Source organism: Hippoglossus hippoglossus, chromosome 12 (assembly GCF_009819705.1).
Source record: "Hippoglossus hippoglossus isolate fHipHip1 chromosome 12, fHipHip1.pri, whole genome shotgun sequence".
In the NCBI taxonomy this organism is placed as follows: domain Eukaryota; kingdom Metazoa; phylum Chordata; class Actinopteri; order Pleuronectiformes; family Pleuronectidae; genus Hippoglossus; species Hippoglossus hippoglossus.
Genome location: NC_047162.1, coordinates 18,267,638 through 18,289,037, shown reverse-complemented (window position 1 = coordinate 18,289,037; position 21,400 = coordinate 18,267,638). Strand labels below are relative to the sequence as shown.

Genomic DNA, 21,400 nt, shown 5'->3' with positions numbered 1-21,400 from the left:
GGGGGCAAAGCAGAAATACGTAGAGAATATGTTTCACTTTGCACAATAAACATGAGGCTGGTAAAATAAGACTAGTCGGAATAAGACGATGGCGTGTAAACGACATTTTCTGACGACCTTAACCCGAATAAGGTCATATTTGGAATAAGAAATAATCAATGTAATCACATTATACAATCCGACATACGACGGTTTCCAACTGCTTGACGACACGTGACCTGGGTTTGAGTGTAAACAAGTAGAAAACCCTAATCTATGTCTATGCTCTGAAACATGTAAACAGGAAAACGTCAACACATGAAGCAACTCGTGTAAACATCACAATTAAAATCGTGTCTTATTCAGAATAAGTTGGAATACTGTCGTCTGGTGTTGTGAGGAACAATATGTGACTTCACTGAAGGAGCAGCACCAGTGTGTGTGTGGCCCGGTGCGCTGTGTGACCCTCAGGGCAGCAGAGGGAAGCAGGTCCGTGTGTTCCAGGAGTTAAAGCTGAGGCTAATGGAAGTGTAAGTCAACACAACACAGGGGAGAACAGCTTTCTATCTATTGGGAAAAACGCCTTTTTAACTTCATCTCAGCTTCTGTTTGGTTAAATCGAGTCAAGCCGTGGCAGAGATAGAGCTCGTGACATTTCCAGGTCCGAACGCGGCCGGTTTTTTGATTCGGCTTTATCTGATTTGCTCTTTATCGATTGGATGTCGACGGCCGTGGCTGTTGTTTGTCGGTGGCCGGGATAAAAGGGCCAATCACTTTATCTGGTATTTGAAAAACTGAACTCCTGAACTCCGAGCTTTTGGCCGAGTTCAACATCTGGAATCGGCAAAATCCTGGTGCTACAGTGAAATGGCCTCCGCTCGTCTTCAGACCTCATTAGCAGGAGGCTGCAGGTGTTCCTCTCCAGTTGAGTGACGACCGATTTCATTAACTCCCTCAAGTGTCAATCTGCCCTCTAATATGACAGCGAGAGACAGAGCGACCAGCTCACGTGCCCGGTGCCCCCCCCACACACACGGATGCATCGGTGAAACTCTCCTGGAAGGAACTGGGGCGATTAGGATGCGAGCTGGGTAGCACCACAGTTCACCTTGGGCATTTAACAGCTGGAACAACTACCGTCGATAATGCAGTCGGACGAGGGCCACGACGAAGAGCTGAGGACGAGGTGAAGGCTAAGAGGGGAGGCGGGGCTGAGGAAGACGACGTCCTCTTTCTTCCTCCTGTTTCCGCTTCTCGTGAACGCAGGCAGACACGGAGCCCCCCCCCCCCCCCCCCCCCGCAGCGGTGACTTTGAAGTGGTGTCTTTGATTAAGGAGTTAATTAGAGACGAGCGGCGTGCTAACGAGCAGATAAACGAGAGGAGCGAGAGAAGAGAAAGGATCAAATGTGGATAGAGAAAGTGATATGGACAGTTTCTGAAGAGTCGTTCGTGTGATTTGGCAAAGAAACAAAAACCTCCGACATGTGTGAACGGTTTGTTTCCTGCTGCACGATGTGGTGTCGGCGCCGCTCGGCACTAATGATGACGGGTGAAGGTGCGGCAGCAGGAAGAAGCCCGATCACTTATACACCTGGGATTAAAAGACTGATGCTTGGTTCACTGCATGTGGGCGTAATTTATGATCCTGTTCTGTTTCTGTCCACTTTCCTTTGTCTCCTCCCTCCACCCTCCGCCCCCGGCTCCCCCTCCACCTCTGGGCCTCGTCTCAAACTGGACACTGCACCTCTGCACCTGAGTTAGTGTCTGTCCAGATGTTCCCCTTGCCAACTAATCTTGGACCTTACGGGCAAAAGCAAATTGCTGTTTCGATCGGGAGTCGGAAATAACTCAATAAAAAGAAAACACAAGTACAACCAACTATATAGAACTTTAATATAGAGAATGAATGTTTGTTTGAAATATAAACATAGATGCACATACAAATATGCATTCGAAAGGTCAAATCGGACGTTGTTATTGGCCGACTGATAAATCTTACAGGCTCTGGTAAATATGGAATATTTCAAATCAAATCAAATGTCAACTTTTATTCGTATATATCCATCACAACGTGTTCCGCTGTCTCCTGTATGTGGAAATTAAATGTGCGAACCTTCCTCTTCCTCCTGTTATCCATCTCTTATTCCCCTCTTCATCCTCTTCTCATTTTGAATCCCTCCTTCCCACCATCATCCTCATTTTCCCTCGTCTAAAACATCGTCTTATCCCATTTTACCGCCGCTGCAGCTCCTCTCCCTCGCCTGCTCTCGACCTCTTCACGTTATTCCTCTCTTCATCACGTCCTAAAAAGAAACCTCGTAAATAAGAAATCTGAATCAGCAGTAAAAGTCCCTTAACGTCTCCATCTCTTGTCTTTCTTTCTGTCCTGGTCTCCCGTCTTTCGTCAGCCCGGGTTTTATAAGGGCGTGGCGGGCTCGCAGGTGACCCTGTCCAGCCTGGTGAACCAGTCCCGGGCCATGCTGGAGGAGCAGGCACGCCACCTGCTGACGGAGGTGGAGCGGCAGACCATGGTGTACTACGTGGAGGAGTACCGGGACGGGCACATCGGCGCCGAGCAGCTGGTCATGGCGTTGTTCGAGCTCCTCAACACTCACGCCAAAGTAAGAAGTTTGTCCGAGACAGAAAAAGGAGGATGAGGGAATTGATTTTTCTTTGCAGGAATCTGTGTGTGTACAGTTTGTGTGTGTGCGTGTGATTTGCTTCGAGCTCTGAATTGATGATTCTCGAGTCTTTCTGTCGATTGCTCACAGTTGGGTTTTGTTTTTCCTTCCGCCTCAGCCGCCTGAAAGTCTCTCGGTCTGTCTGCTGTAGTTCACCTTATAAAAAGACAATAAATCCAAAGCTTTTTATTTTCCAGTTTCTCCGGAGCACAGCTGCCTCGAGCAGGATTGACTGTTCCTGGTTTAGTTCGGCAGTAGTTCATCTAAAATCAGAGTTGGATCAGGATCATTTAAATTTATTTTGTGTCATTTAAATTTAGATCCTTCCAACCTACTCCGTTTAATGAGTCAAACCAAAGTTGTTCTTCAAGTCACCATAAAACACAGAACGCATGGTTCTGCAGATTTATGACAAAAGGTCATAAATAGAACCTTCCCCACTTCTTCTGTTAACTGTCGCACTTCTAAAGAGAAAAGAAAAAGATGTTAAACTGTTTCTCACACAAAAGGAGTTTGATGATGAGGTTGTAAAGTTTAAACTGCCTCGTTTCTCCTCTTTGAAGAACAACTGTTATGATCGAGGAAAATGAGATTCAAATAGAGAACTCTGAAAAGCAGTGATAGTGGCTCCAGTGTCTCGGACGTTATTTAAGTTCAAACTTCTCAGTAACTTGTCAGTTCGGTCGTGATGAAAGTTCAATTTAATCCAGGTTTATAAAGGATCCGTCTCTGAGCCCATCAGCTATCGACGAATTAGCCTCTGGGGCAACGGCCAAGAAGCGATGAGATAAGAAAAGACTTTTGCAAATCCCAGAGGAAATTATTGTACCGGCTTGCTCCAAGATAAAAGTACAACAGTACATAATAGAGTAGAGAGAATATAACAATAGAGACTAAAAAATATAAGTGTATATATCCAGTACTGTACACACTCTAAAGTATGTTATAATAAATATAAAGTGTATGCAGAGTAAATGCAGAACCATTTCCTTGTAGAAGTAATTCAAAATAATTAAAAATAGTTAAGTTACGCAAGATTAAACTAAAACAATTGTATAATACTATGATATTATCATTATTTATCTTAAATGAATTCAGATCAATTTAAATCTTCACCTTCACATGAAGAATCTGTTTATAGAGATAAGTGAAGGATTAAACCAACATTTTATTAAGAAGAAATAAGTTTACGGCCCTGATCAGATCAGAATAAGGTCTAAAGAGTTTAAACCTCGACTCCACCCTGGTTTTAAAGGTCTCTCCCCCCCCCCACTCAGTTCTCTCTGCTGTCCGAGGTGCGAGGTCTGGTCGCCCCGCAGGACCTGGAGTGTTTCGACGGGATGGTGCTGCGCCGGGAGATCCAGGCCCTGAAGGCGCGGCAGGGCAAAGCCGGAGCGACGGCCCTGCAGCCCGACTCCCTGTCCATGGTGTCGTACCCCGACACCCTGAACTCGTCCTCCGCCAGCTTCATGACCAACACCACCCTCAGCTCTGCACGGGTACGGCCTTTTAATTCATCCCGGTGACTCCTCATCACTTGTCTTTACCTCTCGCTCTGTTTGAGATTCATTTTCCTCACATTTTCCGCATGAAGGTGCAGCAACAGTTTAACCTGGTGCAAATGGGTGCACCTGAGTGCTGCTGTTTTCTGCTCTGGCTCCCTTTCTCTCGACTTCTTGGCTTTTTCGTCCTTTCCCTCCTTGGCTGTGTGTGTGTGTGTGTGTGTGTGTGTGTGTGTTAGAAGGAGAACGAGGCCAGTGTGGTGTGTTTTCATGGGTTATAGCAGATTCTGCTGCAGGAAAGATCTTTCTCTCTCTCTCCGTGTGGACTTCCTCGGGCTGAACCACGTTACGTTTCACTGCCTTCCTGTTCAGATTGAAAAGGCGGCTGATGTTTGATGGGTTTGTGTTTTTGTTCCACCTCACACACCCCACCCCCCAAAAAAAACTCCCTTCCCCCCCCCTCGTCTCCCCCTTTGTAGGAAAGACTGCTCTGGCTCATAGATATGATGGAGGTAGGAATCGCTGAGTGCTTTCCAAACACAAACCTGCACACGAGAGCAAAGAGCTGTTAACTGTGGGCAGTTGTGTAACACGTACACACACACACACACACACACACACACACACACACACACACACACACACACACACACACACACACACACACACACACACACACACACACACACACACACACTTTACCTCAGTCCTTGGTTTGTGTTTTTTGCCGTGACTTTGTTTGGAGTGTTGTTGTTTTTTTTCTTCCTTCTTATTTTTCTTATTTTTCACATTGAAAGGAGCAGTTGTGCTTCTCCAGAAAGCGATGAGTCACTCCGCAGTCTGAGGTGTTAAGAATTCAGAAACACTTGTTGTGTTGTTACGACCTCTCGCACTCGTCCCTTCTCTGCAGATCTGGATGTTCCACTGTGTCGGGGGTGAGATCACAGTCACAGGGAGAACAGATCACAGTCACAACAGCAGCTGGGCGGTTTTATCCCGAGCAATTTGTATCCAGAAAACTTTGTTTGAATTTAAATATATTTCTTGAAAATGCCTCGTCTGTATTTAACATCTGCTGTTGCAAGAATGTTGCCCGGAAAATAATACATTTCAGGCTCATTTGCATTTACTCTATTATTATTATTCCTCTCCAGTTTTATTACTGACTGATTATCTGCACTGTGCTTAATCAAGAAAGAGCCTTGTTTACTTAACTTTGGTTAAATGGACCAAAATCTGGGTGTTTTTTTTTTTTTAATTAGTAAAATAAAATAAATAAAAAGTATTTATGTTCATTTATGTTCAAAAATATTATTTACACACACACACACACACACACACACACACACACACACACACACACACACACACACACACACACACACACATGGGTTTGCATGAACTTCCATTAATTGTGGACAGCCAAACCAAAACCTTATCCCTTACCTTAACCATAGTTTCTACTTAACTAACTTAAACCTTAACATGTCGACACCTTGAAACTTAATTATTAACATTATGGGGACTTGTTATTTGACTCCATCATGAAGACAAATCACCACAATGTGACTGTCTTGAAACTTGAGTAATACTCCCACACACCCGCACGTGCACACACACACACACACACACACACGCTCTGATTGCTCACTGTGCAGAGCGGCGTGTGCACGTGTTAAACACTTGATGAACTCTGCTGATAACTAAACTGTCTGTAATTGCTCCCCGTGCAGCTACGAGGGGTAATTAAGCTGAAGTGATTGTTTTTTTGTTTTTGCTTTAGCGACAGATTTTAATCCAGGGCGATGTTTCTCTGAACTTGCCCCCCCCCCTCAGAGATCTGCCTCGGTGGGACCGAGCTGCCAAATCCTACTTTGAACTGAGCTGATGATGCTGAATCGATTTCTCAGCATGTGTGTTTTGAAGACCTGCTAGCCGAGTGTGTGTGTTTGTGTTTGTTTGTGTGTGTCTTTGTGTATTTGCTTGCCTTACCTGTGGACTTTGAGTTTGATATTGACGTCTTTTCTCATCTGACGAGGACGTAGAATATCAACCAGATCTCATTTGGCATTTGTTCTGGGATAAACGCACATCTGTGTGCAACATCTGCTCACTGTAATATCTCTCTGCTTCCTCCCCCTCCTCTGTTTCTCTGTCTTTCCTCGCCGTCTCCCCCTCTTCACTTCGCCTCCTCTTCCTCTTCCTCTGCTTCTCTCCTGCGTCTCCTATAGAACGACAGCGTGGTAGAGACTAATGGGAAGGATCCCCCGGAGAGTCTGAACACTCTGCTGACCGACGTCTCTCTGGTGAGCTCGGCCGGCCGCTGCTTTGGCCGGATAAAGACAACGGGGGAGAGAATTGATGAGGGGGGGGGAGGAATATGTTAAAAAAGACAAATCCGAGACAGACGTACTCGAGACACGGAGAACCTGCAGGATTTGTATTTTACCCTGAGGTAGAGTTTGCACCAGGCAGAGTGAAGGGAGGGTTTCTTCTTCTGTTTCTTTCTTCTGTGGGAAGAGGAGAGCAGATCATTAGATGCCACCTCACTTTTGCACCGTAGGTTACAAAAAAAATCCAATAGTTCGCAGGGCGACTCCGGTTTCCAAAGCAACAAGCGACATCAAGAGATCTCATTTGTTTATTCCGAGCAGCAGCAGGCGAGAGGAAGTTCACGGAGGAAGCTTTTAGTCTGCCACCCAAATCATACCTTATTTTTTTCCTTTGGTAAAAATGTTTCTTTCATGCTCATTTTATGTCTCCGCTCATGTCTCAGTGTTTGTTCATCCCACTGTTCGGTTTTGAGTTTCCTGCATTTTGACCTGGAAACGCAGGATTCAGGTGAACCAGCAGGTGTTCGGATGTTTTAAAGGGTTTTCAACTGTTTCAACTGGTATTATCACTCAAACTGGTGGAGTGGTTCAATATGTGTGTGATGCAGCCGTGTGGGAGAGAATGATGAGGAAACTGTATGAAAACTGGGTTTGAACATTGATTTAAAATGTGCATAATGCATAGTGCATCAAAACAAACCATCAGGACCCGGTCACACGTACGCGAATGTTTCAGCGGCGAACCTTCACCTCGTGTTCACTTTGGATCTGTGAGAGCGAGGAGGCGAATAAAACATTCGCTTCCTGTGGCCGCAGTGAATCCACAGCCTTGGCTTCTCGTGGAGTTCAGCCTCCGTGAACTCTGACCCCCGATATTCGCTTACGTGTGACCGAGCCCGCTCAGAAAGGATTGTTTTAACTTTGCAGAGCAGCTCATTTCTTGTAGAAACTGTGTCAATGTGTGAATGTAATTGTTCGTTATGCAAACAAAACGATTTCATGATTTCAGCCCCATGATGCACATGGTCACGTTCTCTAATGCAGTATATTGTGCTACACTTTATTGTGACAACCCCTAATCAATGATGATGACTATATCCTCTCACTTCAGGATGATGTTCAGTCCACCGCTGCAGAATCGCCCCCCTCCTTCAAGCCTCCGCCCCCCCCGGGGGTGCAGAGGCGCCCGAGCAGACGAGATCAGCTCAACAAATGCCCCTCGTCCGAATCCTCCCACTCGGGCCTGTACTTCACGGCCCCGCCCTCCCACAGCCATAGCAAAGAGTCAGGACACGCCCCCGCCTCGCCCGCGCCACGCCCCAAACGGGAGCCCGCCAGGGACCCGGCGCAGGATTACGCGGCCGTCAGAAAGCGAGATCCTTCGCTGCCTTCCAAGAAGGAGCAGATAGCAGCTGCTCAGTTGTCCATGGTCGCCCGGCACAATATTGGCCCTTTTCCCCGGGTGCAGTCCCCCAACAGAGGCACCAAACCCACCGCCCCTTCCCCTTCTCCCCCACCCCCACCTCCGCTCCCTGCTCCCCATCCGCCCCCGTCTCTGCCCCTCAAACCCGTGTCCATGTCCAAAGCCTCCTCCGCCGCCGCTAAACAGAAGTTTGTCACGGTGGAGGTTCACAGGCCCAATGCAGAGCCCGACGTCAACGAAGTGCGGCCGCTGCCACAAGCTCAAGGTGAGGAAGGTGGATCCCGGGAGGGTCACGTGTTCAAATCCCACATGTTTCTGCAGCTAATAATTACATCATTAATGTGTTCATTAGGTATAAATTCCCAGAGCCCAAGCTGACACCCTAACAATTCTAATCTATATATTTAGTGCAGAAAAGAACTAAACTCGAAAACGTGTTTCATGAGAGCATTTTGGCCAAGAGCCGATTTTTTTTCCTCCCCGTGAATCCAGCATCAGAATTGATGGTGCGAGTCCCTCGTCACTCAGCGGTTTACAGGAGCGTTACGAGGACAGACAACCGGCTCCTGCACCAGAGGCAGAGCTACTTCCTATCAGTGCACATGCTGACTGAGCTGAAAACATGGCCACGAGAACACAGAACCATTGACGTACAACATTTATCGTCTGTGAACGAATCTCTGCTTCCGAAAAACATTTGTAGTTTATCTCTTGGTTGTAAAACAAGGGGATTCAGTGTTCCTGCTCAAAATGTGGAAATTCAAGCAGTTTCAGTTATAGGTTTGAGTATAAAAACATATTTATAATCTCTCTCAAATACGTATTTACTGATGTGCTCAATTATCCAGAGCATTGTACCATATGACCCCTAAATGGATAAATCGAAATAACTTTTAAATCTTGTATTAAATCTTCAAATCTGCTGTTTTTCTTTTTTTTTAATTACAAATCCAAAAAGCTGCCAGTGCCATTTGAGAAAAAGCTTAAACCAGTAAGAAACTAGAGAGCTCATAGCTCCTGGGCGGAGGTAGACAAAGTGTTGACATACAGAGAGACTTTAGAAAACAGTCCATGTTGGTTGAGACTCCCTGACGTCATGTCTTCCCCCCCCCCCAGGTGGCGCCCTGTCTCAGCTGTCAGACAGCGGCCAGACCCTCAGTGAGGACAGTGGCGTGGACATAGCTGAGTCAGCACACGTCAGCAAAGACAGCAGCCCCCATTCCTCACGCACCCGCCTCCCCCGAGACACCCAGGGAGGCGGGGGGAGCAACCCCTCCAAACCGGTGAGGGGCTGGGAGAGGGGGGGGGGGGTGTATCAGAACAACGGCGGGACATGAAGAACGTTCTCAGTCGACCTCGCCGTCTGTGCACTGTTGTATTTCTGTCTCTGTGAGGACTGATTCCAGTTGGAGACCTTGAAGGGGGGGAGACTTTTTTCGGGGAACGAGGATTTGCAGAGCGAGGACGAAGAGTTTAGAAAAATGAAGACGTTTGTGAGAAAGTGGAAAACATTTCTGGAAATCTAAGACCTCTCTGGGAAATTGAGGGCATTTGTAAAAAAGAGCGAACGTGTTTGGTAATTGAAGATCTTGTGGGGAAGATGAGATTTTGAAAAGTGAGGGCATCTGTTGGGACGAGGACGTGTTTGGGAAAGTGTCGACATCGAGTCCGATCGTTCATCGAAGGCCGTTCAGGGGGGGGGGGGGGGGGTTTAGTGTTAAAGCTGCAGAGCAGGACTTCTGTCTCCTTCGGCCAGTGAGTAATAAACAGTATAACGTGTATAAATCTCGAATGAGGAGGAGCCACACTCCAATTTGAGTTTGTCCTCCAAATGACGCCATCAGTGCAAGATGGCTGCGCCCGTATCCAAGATATCTTGGCTTCAGTTCTGGATCATCGGAGGAAGTAGAGATGCATTCTCCATTTTTTATTTTCAGTCTTGGTTCCTCACTGCCAGTCATCTTTCTCTGGTGGGTTTTCTGGTTTCTAGTGCACGAAATTTGGCACAAAAAAACACATTTAAAACTTTATATTTATATATTTATACACTGGTTGGCTGGAAAAAGAATTTGCTGAACTTGTTTTGAAAGAGCTTGAAAGTCCTGCGCTGCAGTTTCAAGGGTAGAGTTAGATGTTCGTTAATAATTTAAGCTGGAATCGGTCCTCACAAGTGTAGAAGTACAACTGTGTGTGTGTGTCTGTGTGTGTGTGTGCGTGTGTGTGTGTGTGTGTGTGTTACAGGTTGATAAATCAATGTGATGTATCGCTGATCTTTTCCCTCCACAGTCCTAACTGATCTCTTCTCTCCTCCGTCTGTTCGCTCTCAGTTTGTTTCCTTTGTTTCACTCACGGTTTGTGTTTGATTTCTCACTCACGTCATTCGCCCAATCACACGCTCCATCGTTTACTTCATCGCTCAAAGAGAGAGCAGCGCAAACCTCAACTCTCAAATCACTCTGTGGTTCTTACTGATGGATCGGGGGGGTAGGAACGATGGGAGTATCCAGACTGTTTATGACGAGCGGGGCCGTTAGGACCAAGGTCTGTTTTAGGGCTGGATTGAAAGGCAGGAGAAGTGAGGGCTGAAGGGACTTTACTGCCAGAGCGTCGAGCGAGAGGCGGAGACAGGAGCCAAATGATGGGCTCGTAAAGAACTCGACTAAATAAGACGTTTGTTTCCACTCATTCTTCTGTCAGTAAAAAATAAACAGTGGGTTAGCTGGTGCAGGGTTGTCGGCGAAATATTTAAAACTAAGCAAGAAGTCTCTAAATTGCAGTTTCATAGATGCCTTGTTAGAAACCCACCTGATGACCCTTGAGCAAGTGTAAAAGTGGCACAAAGGGGAGGCAGAGAAATGGCCGTTGTTTGTGAATATATTTGTTTATGATTGATCTTCTTCCGGTGCTTTAACTTGTCGTATCCCTCACCTCAGCCGGGGCTGCTGGAGCCCACCTCGACACTAGTGCGGGTGGCAAAGAGCGCCGGCACCCTGGGCATCGCCATCGAAGGTGGAGCCAACACTCGCCAGCCGCTGCCACGAATCGTCACGATACAGGTGAGTCGGGTAGAAAGAGGAAAATAAAAGCTTCACCTTTTATTAAATCAGTTTTTTTGTTGATTCCCCTGCGACGGCACCACACGCTTCGATGTCCTTCAAGGCGTCGCACGGTTTCACGCTGCAGCTGAACTCACGCTGACATTCGGGCTAATTCAGTCCACGCTGCCGCTGCTCGCACAAAGATGATTACAACTTTAATGGCCTTCGTGAAAAGGCTTGAGTGCCTGGAGACGGAGGCAGGTCACCGCAGTCACTATTTCAGTACCCGGCAGGTGGTATAATGTGTATGTTGATATTTGGGAGTGAAGGCAGGAGGCACTCTGAGAGATTGTAAAGCATTTTTTACATAAAAGCCAAAGACTGAGGCTCGGTCCAGATATGTTTGTGTTTATAATTTAACATCGAAGCTCCGCGGAGTCGCACAAGCCACATTTGCCGTTATGTGTGCGTTTTTAGAAATACTGGAAATTCAAATCTCCCGACTGTGCAGAGTGCAATCTGAAATATTGAAAGCCAAACTAGACCTGACGTGTTAGTGGCCCCCTGAAGGAATCTATTGCTGTGACCGTGCGCGCACATATCTGTATCCTGTGCGCTTTTTTGCAAGTCAACAAAGCATCAGATCAGGACTGTCTGCAGCACTAATGATTTCCCCCGAACACAAAGAAGCAGGAGTTACAATTTGAAGATCAGAGGCGGAATCTGAAGTCCACGCCGTGTTCAAAGCCGTCGCTCAACCTCCGACTCTGCAGAGGTGGTGATTGAAATAAAAGAGGGTTTGCTCTTCTGATTGCAGGGGGGGGGTGAAAAGGGCTGGAAATCAGCACATTCATAATCAAAGAGTGGGCTGGAAGAACAGGAAGGCAAGTGTGAGGGAAGGAGGCAAGAGCGTTGCTAAGGAGAGGAGGGATGAGGTTTGAGGTTTGAGGTGAAGGTTGTTGTTTGAAGGGTCGTCTTTTTTCACGTCTCTGTAAAGCGACACACTGCGAGTTTCCCTCTCGTACAGGTGGGATCTGTAATTCACCGTCGTAAACACGAGATGCGATCCGAGCCTCTTCCTGCACACATCTGTACACGTGAAAGAAGAAACCGGCAACCTCAGAAGCTAAAGAGCCAAGTCATCATGTTCCAGCACGATACAGCAGACCTACACTTCTCAGCCTCCAGGGAGCGCTGTGGCAGTGCCAGACATATTATTATCTCTATTATAGGTTTGTGTAAAGTGCTGTTATTTATGCTGTTCTAACGAGGAGGCAGCTTGGTTAATATCACGTGAAAGATGCTTGTTTGCTACGTGGGACAATGTTTCTCAGCTTCCTTCACCTCATTGATAACAAAGCAGCAGAGCAACATGAAGATAAAATGGAAAATACAAAGAAGTTCACAGTGGTGATCCAGTCTCCTGCTGTATTATCAGTAGATTATCAGCTACAGTTTTATACCTTTTTCAATCGTAATATTCTTGTTTTTTTTTGCAAAGAATTATACTATAAGCAAACCAAATGTTGACTTTTAAAGATCAGCTCTGCAGCGTCATGCACGTTGATTCGATTCCCACCTCGACACGCAGGTCATGACACGACATGTCGGGTTTGAGAGATGAAGCCACTGAACTGATGCAACATCAGAGAAATGTCTCCGCAGGACTAATTACTCAAAATCTCTTTTCCATTGCACAGAGATAAAGTTTGTTTAAACTATTCCGGCAGGTTGACTCCAACGTTAATCGGGTTAAATTATTCATCGGCCTCTAATTACGGCTCCGCGTTTGTTTTAATTGCACAGATTTCCCCCAAACTTCTCTTTGTCTGGATCCAAACCCCATCGATCATGAGAGGAGACGTGACACCGCTGCGGCTGCGTCCCTGAACAATAACACCGCGTGGCTTCACCGTTATTTGAAGACATTAATAACATGGCCGCCTCCAGGTCACTTGTGAAAGGAGCGGGGGGGCGATTTTTTTCTGAGCAGTTTTCAAGGTGGAAAAATAAGCCGTTCAAACTTTGCTCTGACACCAGGGAGACGCTAACTCAGTGTTATTAGGCCCTTGAGCAAGGCACGCAACCTGAACTACTTCTCCCAGTCAGGACCAATCAGAATGACACATTTTCTTTGCAGGGGAGTTGTTGGTTTTGTTTCTGACGACGCCCTGAACAGCAGCGTCTCTCTGCTGTATTCAGAAGCGAGCACAGCGTTTCAGCGAACATCTCTCACCTCAGGTCGCCTCAATCACGGCGGAGGAAGATGAAGCACAAATGAGTGAGCGGCCGCCAGCCAGCCGACCGCTATCAGTCCCTCATCTCCCCTCCTGAGGCGACAGGCCGTTATCATCGGCATCTTCCCATCACGACGCTCCACTAGCTCAGGGTAATTGTTATAGGCTCAGTAAATAAGAGCGGAGATGATACTGCTGCTCATAATGAGGTCGGCTGCAAGAGTCAAGAGGAGGAGAACGTGACACTGACGAGGAGGATTTTTACTCAGCGAGTTTTTCTAAGACGACATAAAGTGGAATTTGTTTTTCTGTGGCACACTGCTGATATTTTATGGATTTACAAAGTTGTTATTGCTGACATTTCACTGCAAAAAGGAAAGCAGCAGGACTCGTCTTTATCTCCCTGTTTTTAAAGGGTTTTAAAAGGTTTTTTGTAAATGTAAAAGTTCTGCAAAGTTTAAAAAGCCAAAGCTCTGAAGTAAAGAGAGCTCCTCTTCCCCACAGCAAAACACTGGAGCTTCTGAAACATCTCTTCAGTAGTCTGGTCCAATCTTCTGCACCATCTTAATAACAATGCACAATGCACAACTAGCAGCTCGTCTGACACCCCCCCGAACAAAGCTCCATTGGTCCACCTGCAGATTGTTGTGTTTCAATGTTGCGTGCAGGCTCCTCGACCACGCTGCAGTGACATGATCTGCAGAGGTTTGTAGTAGAAAGGCGCCGGACGGGTCTTTGCATTTTGCCTCGCGCCACAAACAGCAGACTTCATTACGTAAATCAAACACTGCAGAGCCATGCAAAGCAAATGAAAGGCTGGTCTGACTGTGATTAAAGAGGCAGAGGCTGGAGAGGAGCAAAGATGGAAGTCATGACATCCTCTGCAACAAATATGACTTGAACAGTGATATCAAGTGTCCTGAGGATTTAATTTGTCCACAGCAGAGTCGTCTTAGATGTTGAGACAGAAGCAAACACCTTCATTTCAGTTCTGTTCAGTTCAGACTGTGTCCACGGCTGCGGAAATTGATGGCGCTCTAAAGTTTCACGCATCCATCTGGGATTTATTGGGCAGAGATCTGCTGCTTCATGCCCGGAGTCTTCGAATGTCACCGCCAACGAGCTGAGGCTTCACAAATGAGACCTGAGCTGTCCTGCGACTCTGAGAAGATTCACGATGTCGGCAGACGACATTTTTCTCCTCACAGATGAGATGTGTGAGGAGGGAGGGAGGGGTGCAGGTCAGAAGGAAGCTTTTCATTTCGTGCATCACCCGCTTCGTACTGAACGTCTTCTCTCAGTGTGCGCTGAGGCTGAGACCTGATGTGTGCGTGTGCATTTATATTAATGTGCACAGTGTGTCTCTCTCTCTTTGTGCTAATGAGGAACCTTTATAGCACAATGCTGACGACTTCATTTGTTTGTGTGTTAACGGATCAAAAGTACGGATGTTAAACTCGATTTCTACCTTTCAGACCTTTGTGGTGACGACTGTATTTGATCACAGAAGTTTTTATTTCTCAGAGAGGAACACAGACCAAACTTTGAAAAACCCTGAACGACGTTTTCTCTCTCTTCCTCTTCCTCAGAGAGGAGGGTCCGCTCATAACTGTGGCCAGCTGAAGGTGGGTCAGGTGATCCTGGAGGTCAACGGAGTTTCCATGAGGGGCCGCGAGCACAGGGACGCGGCGCGCATCATCGCCGAGGCCTTCAAGACCAAAGAGAGGGACCACGTGGACTTCCTGGTGACCGAGTTCAACGTGGCGCTATAGCGGAGCGGAGGAGGGGAGAGAGGAGGATGACGGGAGCAGCAGCGGCAGCGAGGGAGCAGCGGTGGGTGGAGAAGACGAAGGCCGTGACATCCAAGCGTCTGTTGATTTCAATGGCACAACTCGTTAAGATAGACGTAAACAAGCCACCACCTCATCTCCGAGCCCCTTCTCTTTTCCCATTCAACTCCCGAGTCGTGATTTAACAGCGATTATCTCCACTGTGAACTCTGTTCAGGATTCTCCTCAACATGTTACCTCCCCACTGTGACACCTTATGCACTACTATGGGAAACAATGAAACCTGTACCTTTTTTTGATTGTGTTGAATCTCGTTGGATTTACTTCCATTTGAAACCCACTGGAACTTCTCGTAGCACTCCCTCGTTCCCGCGGTTTCGCTCTGTGTTGTTTCCTGCTTCTCTCTAGGAGACGGCTGCACAGCCAAGACTGTTTCACGCTCATTGCAAGCTTGGGTTTGTATATGTAAAAATGAACAAATGTAGATACAGATGCATATATATATATATATATATATAATGTACACATAAAGATACTCCTATATGAATTATAAATCTGTAACCTCTGTTGCATCAACATATAGTAATATATTTCAGAGATGATAATTCAGGCCTTCATAGACACATTGGGTCATGTCAGGCTGACGGCAACACGCTCGTATTTATATTTATAACTTCATTCATACGAAGGTGTCGTTTTCTGTTTCCCCTTCTCCAGCGACACCAAACAGCTCAATCTGATTTTAATTTCAAGCAGAAAACTACGACCTTCTGCGTCACAGCATCAGAGGAGTTGACCCTGTGACCTGCAGCTCGCTGAGTTAAATGAATTCAGTTTTGTCAACGTGACGCAGCAGCAGAAAATATTCAGTTCGCATTTGCAAGTAACTTAATGCAGCTCTGATATAAAGTTAGGAGAGTTAGCGAGAACTGTGATGTCACACAGTGGAGTGTTTACAGTCCGGCCGCTAGATCCAGATTGTATATTTGACCCACATCCCTAATATGCCTACGTTTTTTTTAAATAAAGATCTATTCATTAATTATTCCCTGGGAAACTTGGTGAAAATGTCCAAAAAAAAAAGCCTTATCCTGGATTTCCCCTTCGTCCAGATACGCCCACAATGTAATGGATTCCTTCTGAGGCCGTGTCCCCGTTCAAATCACTTCAAGAAAACAAATACACTGACCTGCGATCGCCAACCACAAAGTAGAACCAAAAGCTGGGTTTGATTTCCATGAAAATTCAATTAAGGATTCAAACTTTAACGAGAAGCCCCGTCAGGTTCCCGAACTCGCTCTAAAACACAGTTCTGTCGTGTTCAGATGAATTCTCTCTGGAGACATTTCTCACTTTCTGTGGGAGTTTTCCCCTCAGACCTGCTGCTCCCCGTGCTGAATAACAATTGATGATTTTATTTTGTAATTTCATAGTTTTAATTATTCCCACCCTGGGGCGGGGGGGCTCGCTGAAGCCAATGCTCTGCGCAGCAATTACTCCCGAGAAGCGAGTAATGAGACGTTTAGAGGACGACACCGCCAAAGATTTTAGAGACACTCCTCCACACATGCTCACTCATGGAACACGTGTGTGTGTGTGTGTGCGCAGATTTTTTCCATTTATAGAAAAGCAATTAGGAGATAAGCAATCAGGTAGAGTGAGAGATGGAGCGAGAGAGGGAGACAGAGGATGAGAGAGTGAGTCGAGAATCAAACTGGAAGTGATTGTTGTTGTGGAGATGATTTGCTTCCTCTCAGGAAGCAGGCGAGCGTGGGGAGCGTGCACAGCGTGGAGAGCGTGCACAGCGTGGGGAGCGTGCACAGCGTGGGGAGCGTGCACAGCGAAACATCGTCCATGTGTCAATCTCACAAACTCACGTCAGGCTGCAGGTGGAGATGTGTGGAGCAATTAATCAAGTGTGTGTGTTAAGAATGTGTGAAAGTGTTTTCAGAAGAAGGAGGCGGAAAATGAAACAAATGCAAATGTCAAGAAGGGAGCTGCAGAATGAGATGGGGGGGGGGGGGGGGGGGGGGGGGGGGTTTGTCTGGCAGTCTGAGCTCTGTGAAGAATGCCAACAGGGCAGCTCTGTGAGAAACTGCCGTCACACTCCTCGGTCGTTCTGCTGACAGCGGAGAGAACTTCGCTCGTGCTTTTGTTTTGACACCGTATCTGCTGTGTTCCTTCAAAATGTGACGTCTTGGAACGCACAGAGAAACAAAGTGAGGGCTGCAGGTTCTTTAAAGGTCATCACAAGGACGTGTGTGCACGTGAGGCCCAACCATGATCTGCTGATAGATTCATTCATTCATTCATTTGAAGTCATTTTATAACATGATGATTTCAGTCTGTCTCCTGAATTTGAATCTGCATGAATTGATTTTGGCCTCTAAACGGTGCATGTACACAATTCTGATATTTTATCGTCGTTCTCTGATTGATTTTCACTCGTTTTTCTGTCCCAGTGGTGAATTCATCCTCCTTTTAGCTCAGTTTTGGTCTCCACCAGCTTGTGAGAAAGATATTTGGCTCTTTAGCTCCTACAGGTCGGGCACAGCGGGTTTTATCCGGGCTTCTTTACTGAAAAACAGCTGCCTGCCGCTGCTGGCATCGCGTTGATGAGCGGGCTGAGACTCACACAGATGGTCTGCTCGTGCAAGGAGTGAAACAGTGAAGTGATCCTCTGCAGAGAAGCCTTCTCCCTCACCACAGAGCAAATCATCATTATAAAACCATTACGACGCCAAGGTGCATGCACACCTGGCTTTGAACTGGAGAGGCAGGTGGATTTAGTGCATGTTACTCCCATAATAAGGACGGATTCTTGGTGTGAATCTGCAGAATCTGAAGGTGAGGGAGAAGATCTCAGGGCTGGAGTGAAAAGCATCAGCTGTTGGCTTTTTTCATTTATCTTCATTCATATGCAAAAAGCTGTTAATATACAAGATTGTGAAAAGAGTGCGGCAGATGGAAGACGGTGTCTCGGCCTGAATATCCGTCTCCACCATGAAGCCCCCCAAAATATTGGTTGTTGCCCCTAGAGGCAAAGTTTGGATTCCTCCTAAATGCACTGAGCTCTTTAAATCGAGCGCTTGCATCTTTAGAACAGAGCCCTGATGGAAAGTGTTCCACATTTGGGATGAAAAAGCTTTGTGTGTGTCCCGGAGCCTGATGAATCATTCAAACGTGCAAAGACAAAAGGAACGAGGACAGAGACTGAAGGAGAAGATCAGGAACCAGGAGGTTCTGAGGCTGAACACAAACACAGAGACGCTCGACTTCTTACGTCGTTGCTGTGTCCGGTTCTGGCAGCTGACACACATGAGGTTTCACCACAGTAAACAAATCATAAACCTGCGCCTGCAAATCATATTCAAATGACGACTTTAACCATTAATCCTGCCGCAGGGTTTATAGAACACGTCGGTGTCGGCGGCTCCATTACCAAGTCAACCGGCCTCGGCCAGTTTAAATAAAAGCTCTTATTCATATATGCAAATAGTTTGTTGATTTCCATGGTCTCTGAATACGACCATTAACATGATTAGAAACAAGTCTTTGCATATTCAGCACATGTTGCAAACAAAATCAGGAAAAACAAAAGTGCTCAGAGCAACAACAGGCGAGCAGACTTACAATTCATGGTGTGTGTGTGTGTGTGTGTGTGTGTGTGTGTGTGTGTGTGTGTGTGTGTGTGTGTGTGTGTGTGTGTGTGTGTGTGTGTGTGTGTGTGTGTGTGTGTGTGTGTGTGTGTGTGTGTGTGTGTGTGTGTGTGTGTGTGTGTGTCTGGTTGACAGAGACAGATAGACGTTCAGGCAGATGACAGCAGGAGAGTGTCTGGGTGGAAATACTCTGTAAGAACAAGATCATCCTGAAAGAATCGCAGCCACACAGGTTTTTATTTTTCAGCGTTTAAAACATCACACGAGACAAAACAAGGAGAACGTCCGTGTGATCGAAGCTGATGAAAGAAGTAAAGTGTTTCTCTAAATGTGATACGAATCAGGTTTGTTTCAAGGTCGTTCATATTAATTAAAGAATAAAAGCCTGAGAGATACTTCTGGTTACAAATGAGAAACAGAGTAGATTATTATTATTATTGGAACTAGAAAGTCAAAGTGCACAACTCATGAAACCACATTTAAATTCACAGGATTCAGTTTTTATTTGGAAATTCCCCACACTCATAAATATCACTCCCCTAATCATGGGAAAATCATTTTTTTCAAATTAAAATCCCTGAATTATTCTATGACAAAAGTTTTTGTGTGATCTTACTTACACACAAATGGACAGAGATGAAAATATTACGTCCTTGGCAGAGATAAAAAAACTGCCTAAATAAATAGTGATAATTCTGATGAGTTTGTTCGAGTAAATTTCCAGTCAATGAAAACATCGCAGCTACAGAAAGTAAAAGATCAGTAAACAAGTAAACATTTCCCGTTAACCTGAGAATCACTGAGTCACTCCCTGTTACTGCTCCTCGTGTCCATCAATGCCAAAGTTCCCTTAAGCAAGACACTGACTCCCCCCCCCCCGTCCGTGCTGCCGGTTCCCTGCTCAGGTGAAATGTAGATAAATGCAAACACGTCTCAGAGAAAGTGTGAAAAGTCGAATGACTGTGAAGTTCTTCAGGAAAAACGACAGCCATTGTTCCATTAACCCCACGTTTACTGATTGAGAATCGCTAAGAGTCAGAAACTGTGACTGCGTCTCCTGGTGGACGTGTCGCCGGCGGCTCGGGCCCTCGTCTCTCTGCCCCGGTGTTAAAGGGCCACGCAGGAGGGTGGGATGATGGAGGGAAGCGATGGACGCCACTGGCAGTCCCATTAATCAGACGCCAACACGGAGAGGTGGCGGCCTCGGCTCCCACTCGAGACACGACGGCTCAGACATTGACTTCAGCTGCGAGTCCCCCCCCCCCCCCCACCACCACCACCCCCCCAGCCACCCACCTCCAAAACAAAGGTCAGAGCCGCAGCAGCCATCAGCCCCTGTTGACCCCATCCATAATGTTTGTTTGTTTCACTGACTGTGCCTCCCGCTCCGTTAGCCGCACCACTTCACTTCGTCCGCCTCCAGTTTGCTTCGGGTTCCAGTCGCTCCGTCCTTCAGCTCCTCCGTCTCTCTGCCTGCTTCCTCCACATTTTAAATGAGTGTTGTACAATGACATGCTGTTTATACAGAAAGTGTGTTTAATTTTTCAATAAAGATACCTGCACAAAAACTGGCAAGTGGTCTGCTTTTATTTCTCGCCGGTGCATTGTGCTGCACGGATAACATCTTGGTTTGTTTGGGTCAAGAGAAGAGAAATCAACCTCGTGCAGTGGTTTTTAAACAGCAGAAGTTTTGGGAGAACTTTGTTTGAACGTCAACGCTGCTGTGCACAAATCCACAGACATGAAGAAATGCTTTTCCCAGGTTGCTGTGGAGGAACGTGACAGACTCCTGACCTCAACCTCAACCCAACACTGACTGTAGATCAGATCTTATCACCCAACATCAGTGATGGAGCCAGATTCCACTAAATCTGCTCTTTTAACAGCCAATTAATGTCTTAATGTCTTTTTTGGCATCTCTGTGCATCATTCTGTTTCCTTTCATTTATAAACTTGTCTCTTGTTCTTCCTCCCGAGTCTTAATTGATTCGTTTCAGTTTAAATTGACTCAGTGTTAATTGCTGTTTGTTTTTTGGTCCTTTATCAAAGCAGCGATAAATACAACAGATGTCATCAAGTTAACATTTATTTGATCACTGGCCTCTCACATGTAAATGCTTTCTGCATTTTCTCGGTTTTAAATAATTGCAAATTTGATAACTGGTTGGATAAAAAGCGAAATATTGACTTTCCTCTTTATGATAGGAAATGGTACTGGGTGCACAAACCCCAATAGATTAATAGGAAATTAAAATATTGATCGATTGCAGCTCTTCGACGTGCGAGAGATGATTATGGGGTTGCTAATTTTCTCTCTCTCATATGTCAGGTTTATGAGATTTAACAGGTTCAATAAGCAGCTCTGTCTTTTTTATTTTCCTGGAAGCAGGGAACATGCACAGGCTGCCTCCCCTGACAGATCTGCTTACGCCAGCTCGACTCGGTGCCAGTGACCATATGAAGCTCTGGCTTTACGCTTGGTGAATACCAACAGGACTCGACTGGAGTTGGACATTTGTTGCTGCTGCTGCTGAACCAAGATGAAATTGTCTTTTTCCTCTCGTGGAGGCAAACGTGTGATTGGAACGTCTCTGTTACACTGACTTTAACATGATGCACAAAAACCTCCTGGGAGACGCTCGACACATGTTCCTACTCTACATGTATGTGGATCCCGTGAGATTGCATGTAATTTGCTTTAATTTGAATATATCTACGACTCTGAGTTATTGCAATGTTTCATCATGAGACTAAAGT

The 21,400-nt window shown here is 46.1% G+C and overlaps 1 protein-coding gene across 2 annotated transcripts in view; it reads left to right on the top strand.

Moving 5' to 3' along the window:
- whrna (whirlin a) overlaps positions 1–15,041 on the top strand; it is an 85,482-nt gene extending 70,441 nt beyond the window's left edge. The window contains exons 6-12 of one of the 2 annotated variants that reach the window (XM_034603250.1): positions 2,389–2,601; positions 3,939–4,160; positions 6,395–6,469; positions 7,608–8,184; positions 9,036–9,202; positions 10,853–10,975; positions 14,784–15,041. In XM_034603250.1, coding sequence (XP_034459141.1) covers positions 2,389–2,601; positions 3,939–4,160; positions 6,395–6,469; positions 7,608–8,184; positions 9,036–9,202; positions 10,853–10,975; positions 14,784–14,966 — 1,560 coding nt within the window. In that variant the 3' untranslated portion in view covers positions 14,967–15,041. The remainder of the gene's footprint in view (positions 1–2,388; positions 2,602–3,938; positions 4,161–6,394; positions 6,470–7,607; positions 8,185–9,035; positions 9,203–10,852; positions 10,976–14,783) is intronic. The other variant, XM_034603251.1, reaches the window with a different exon arrangement.
- Positions 15,042–21,400: the final 6,359 nt, after the last annotated feature.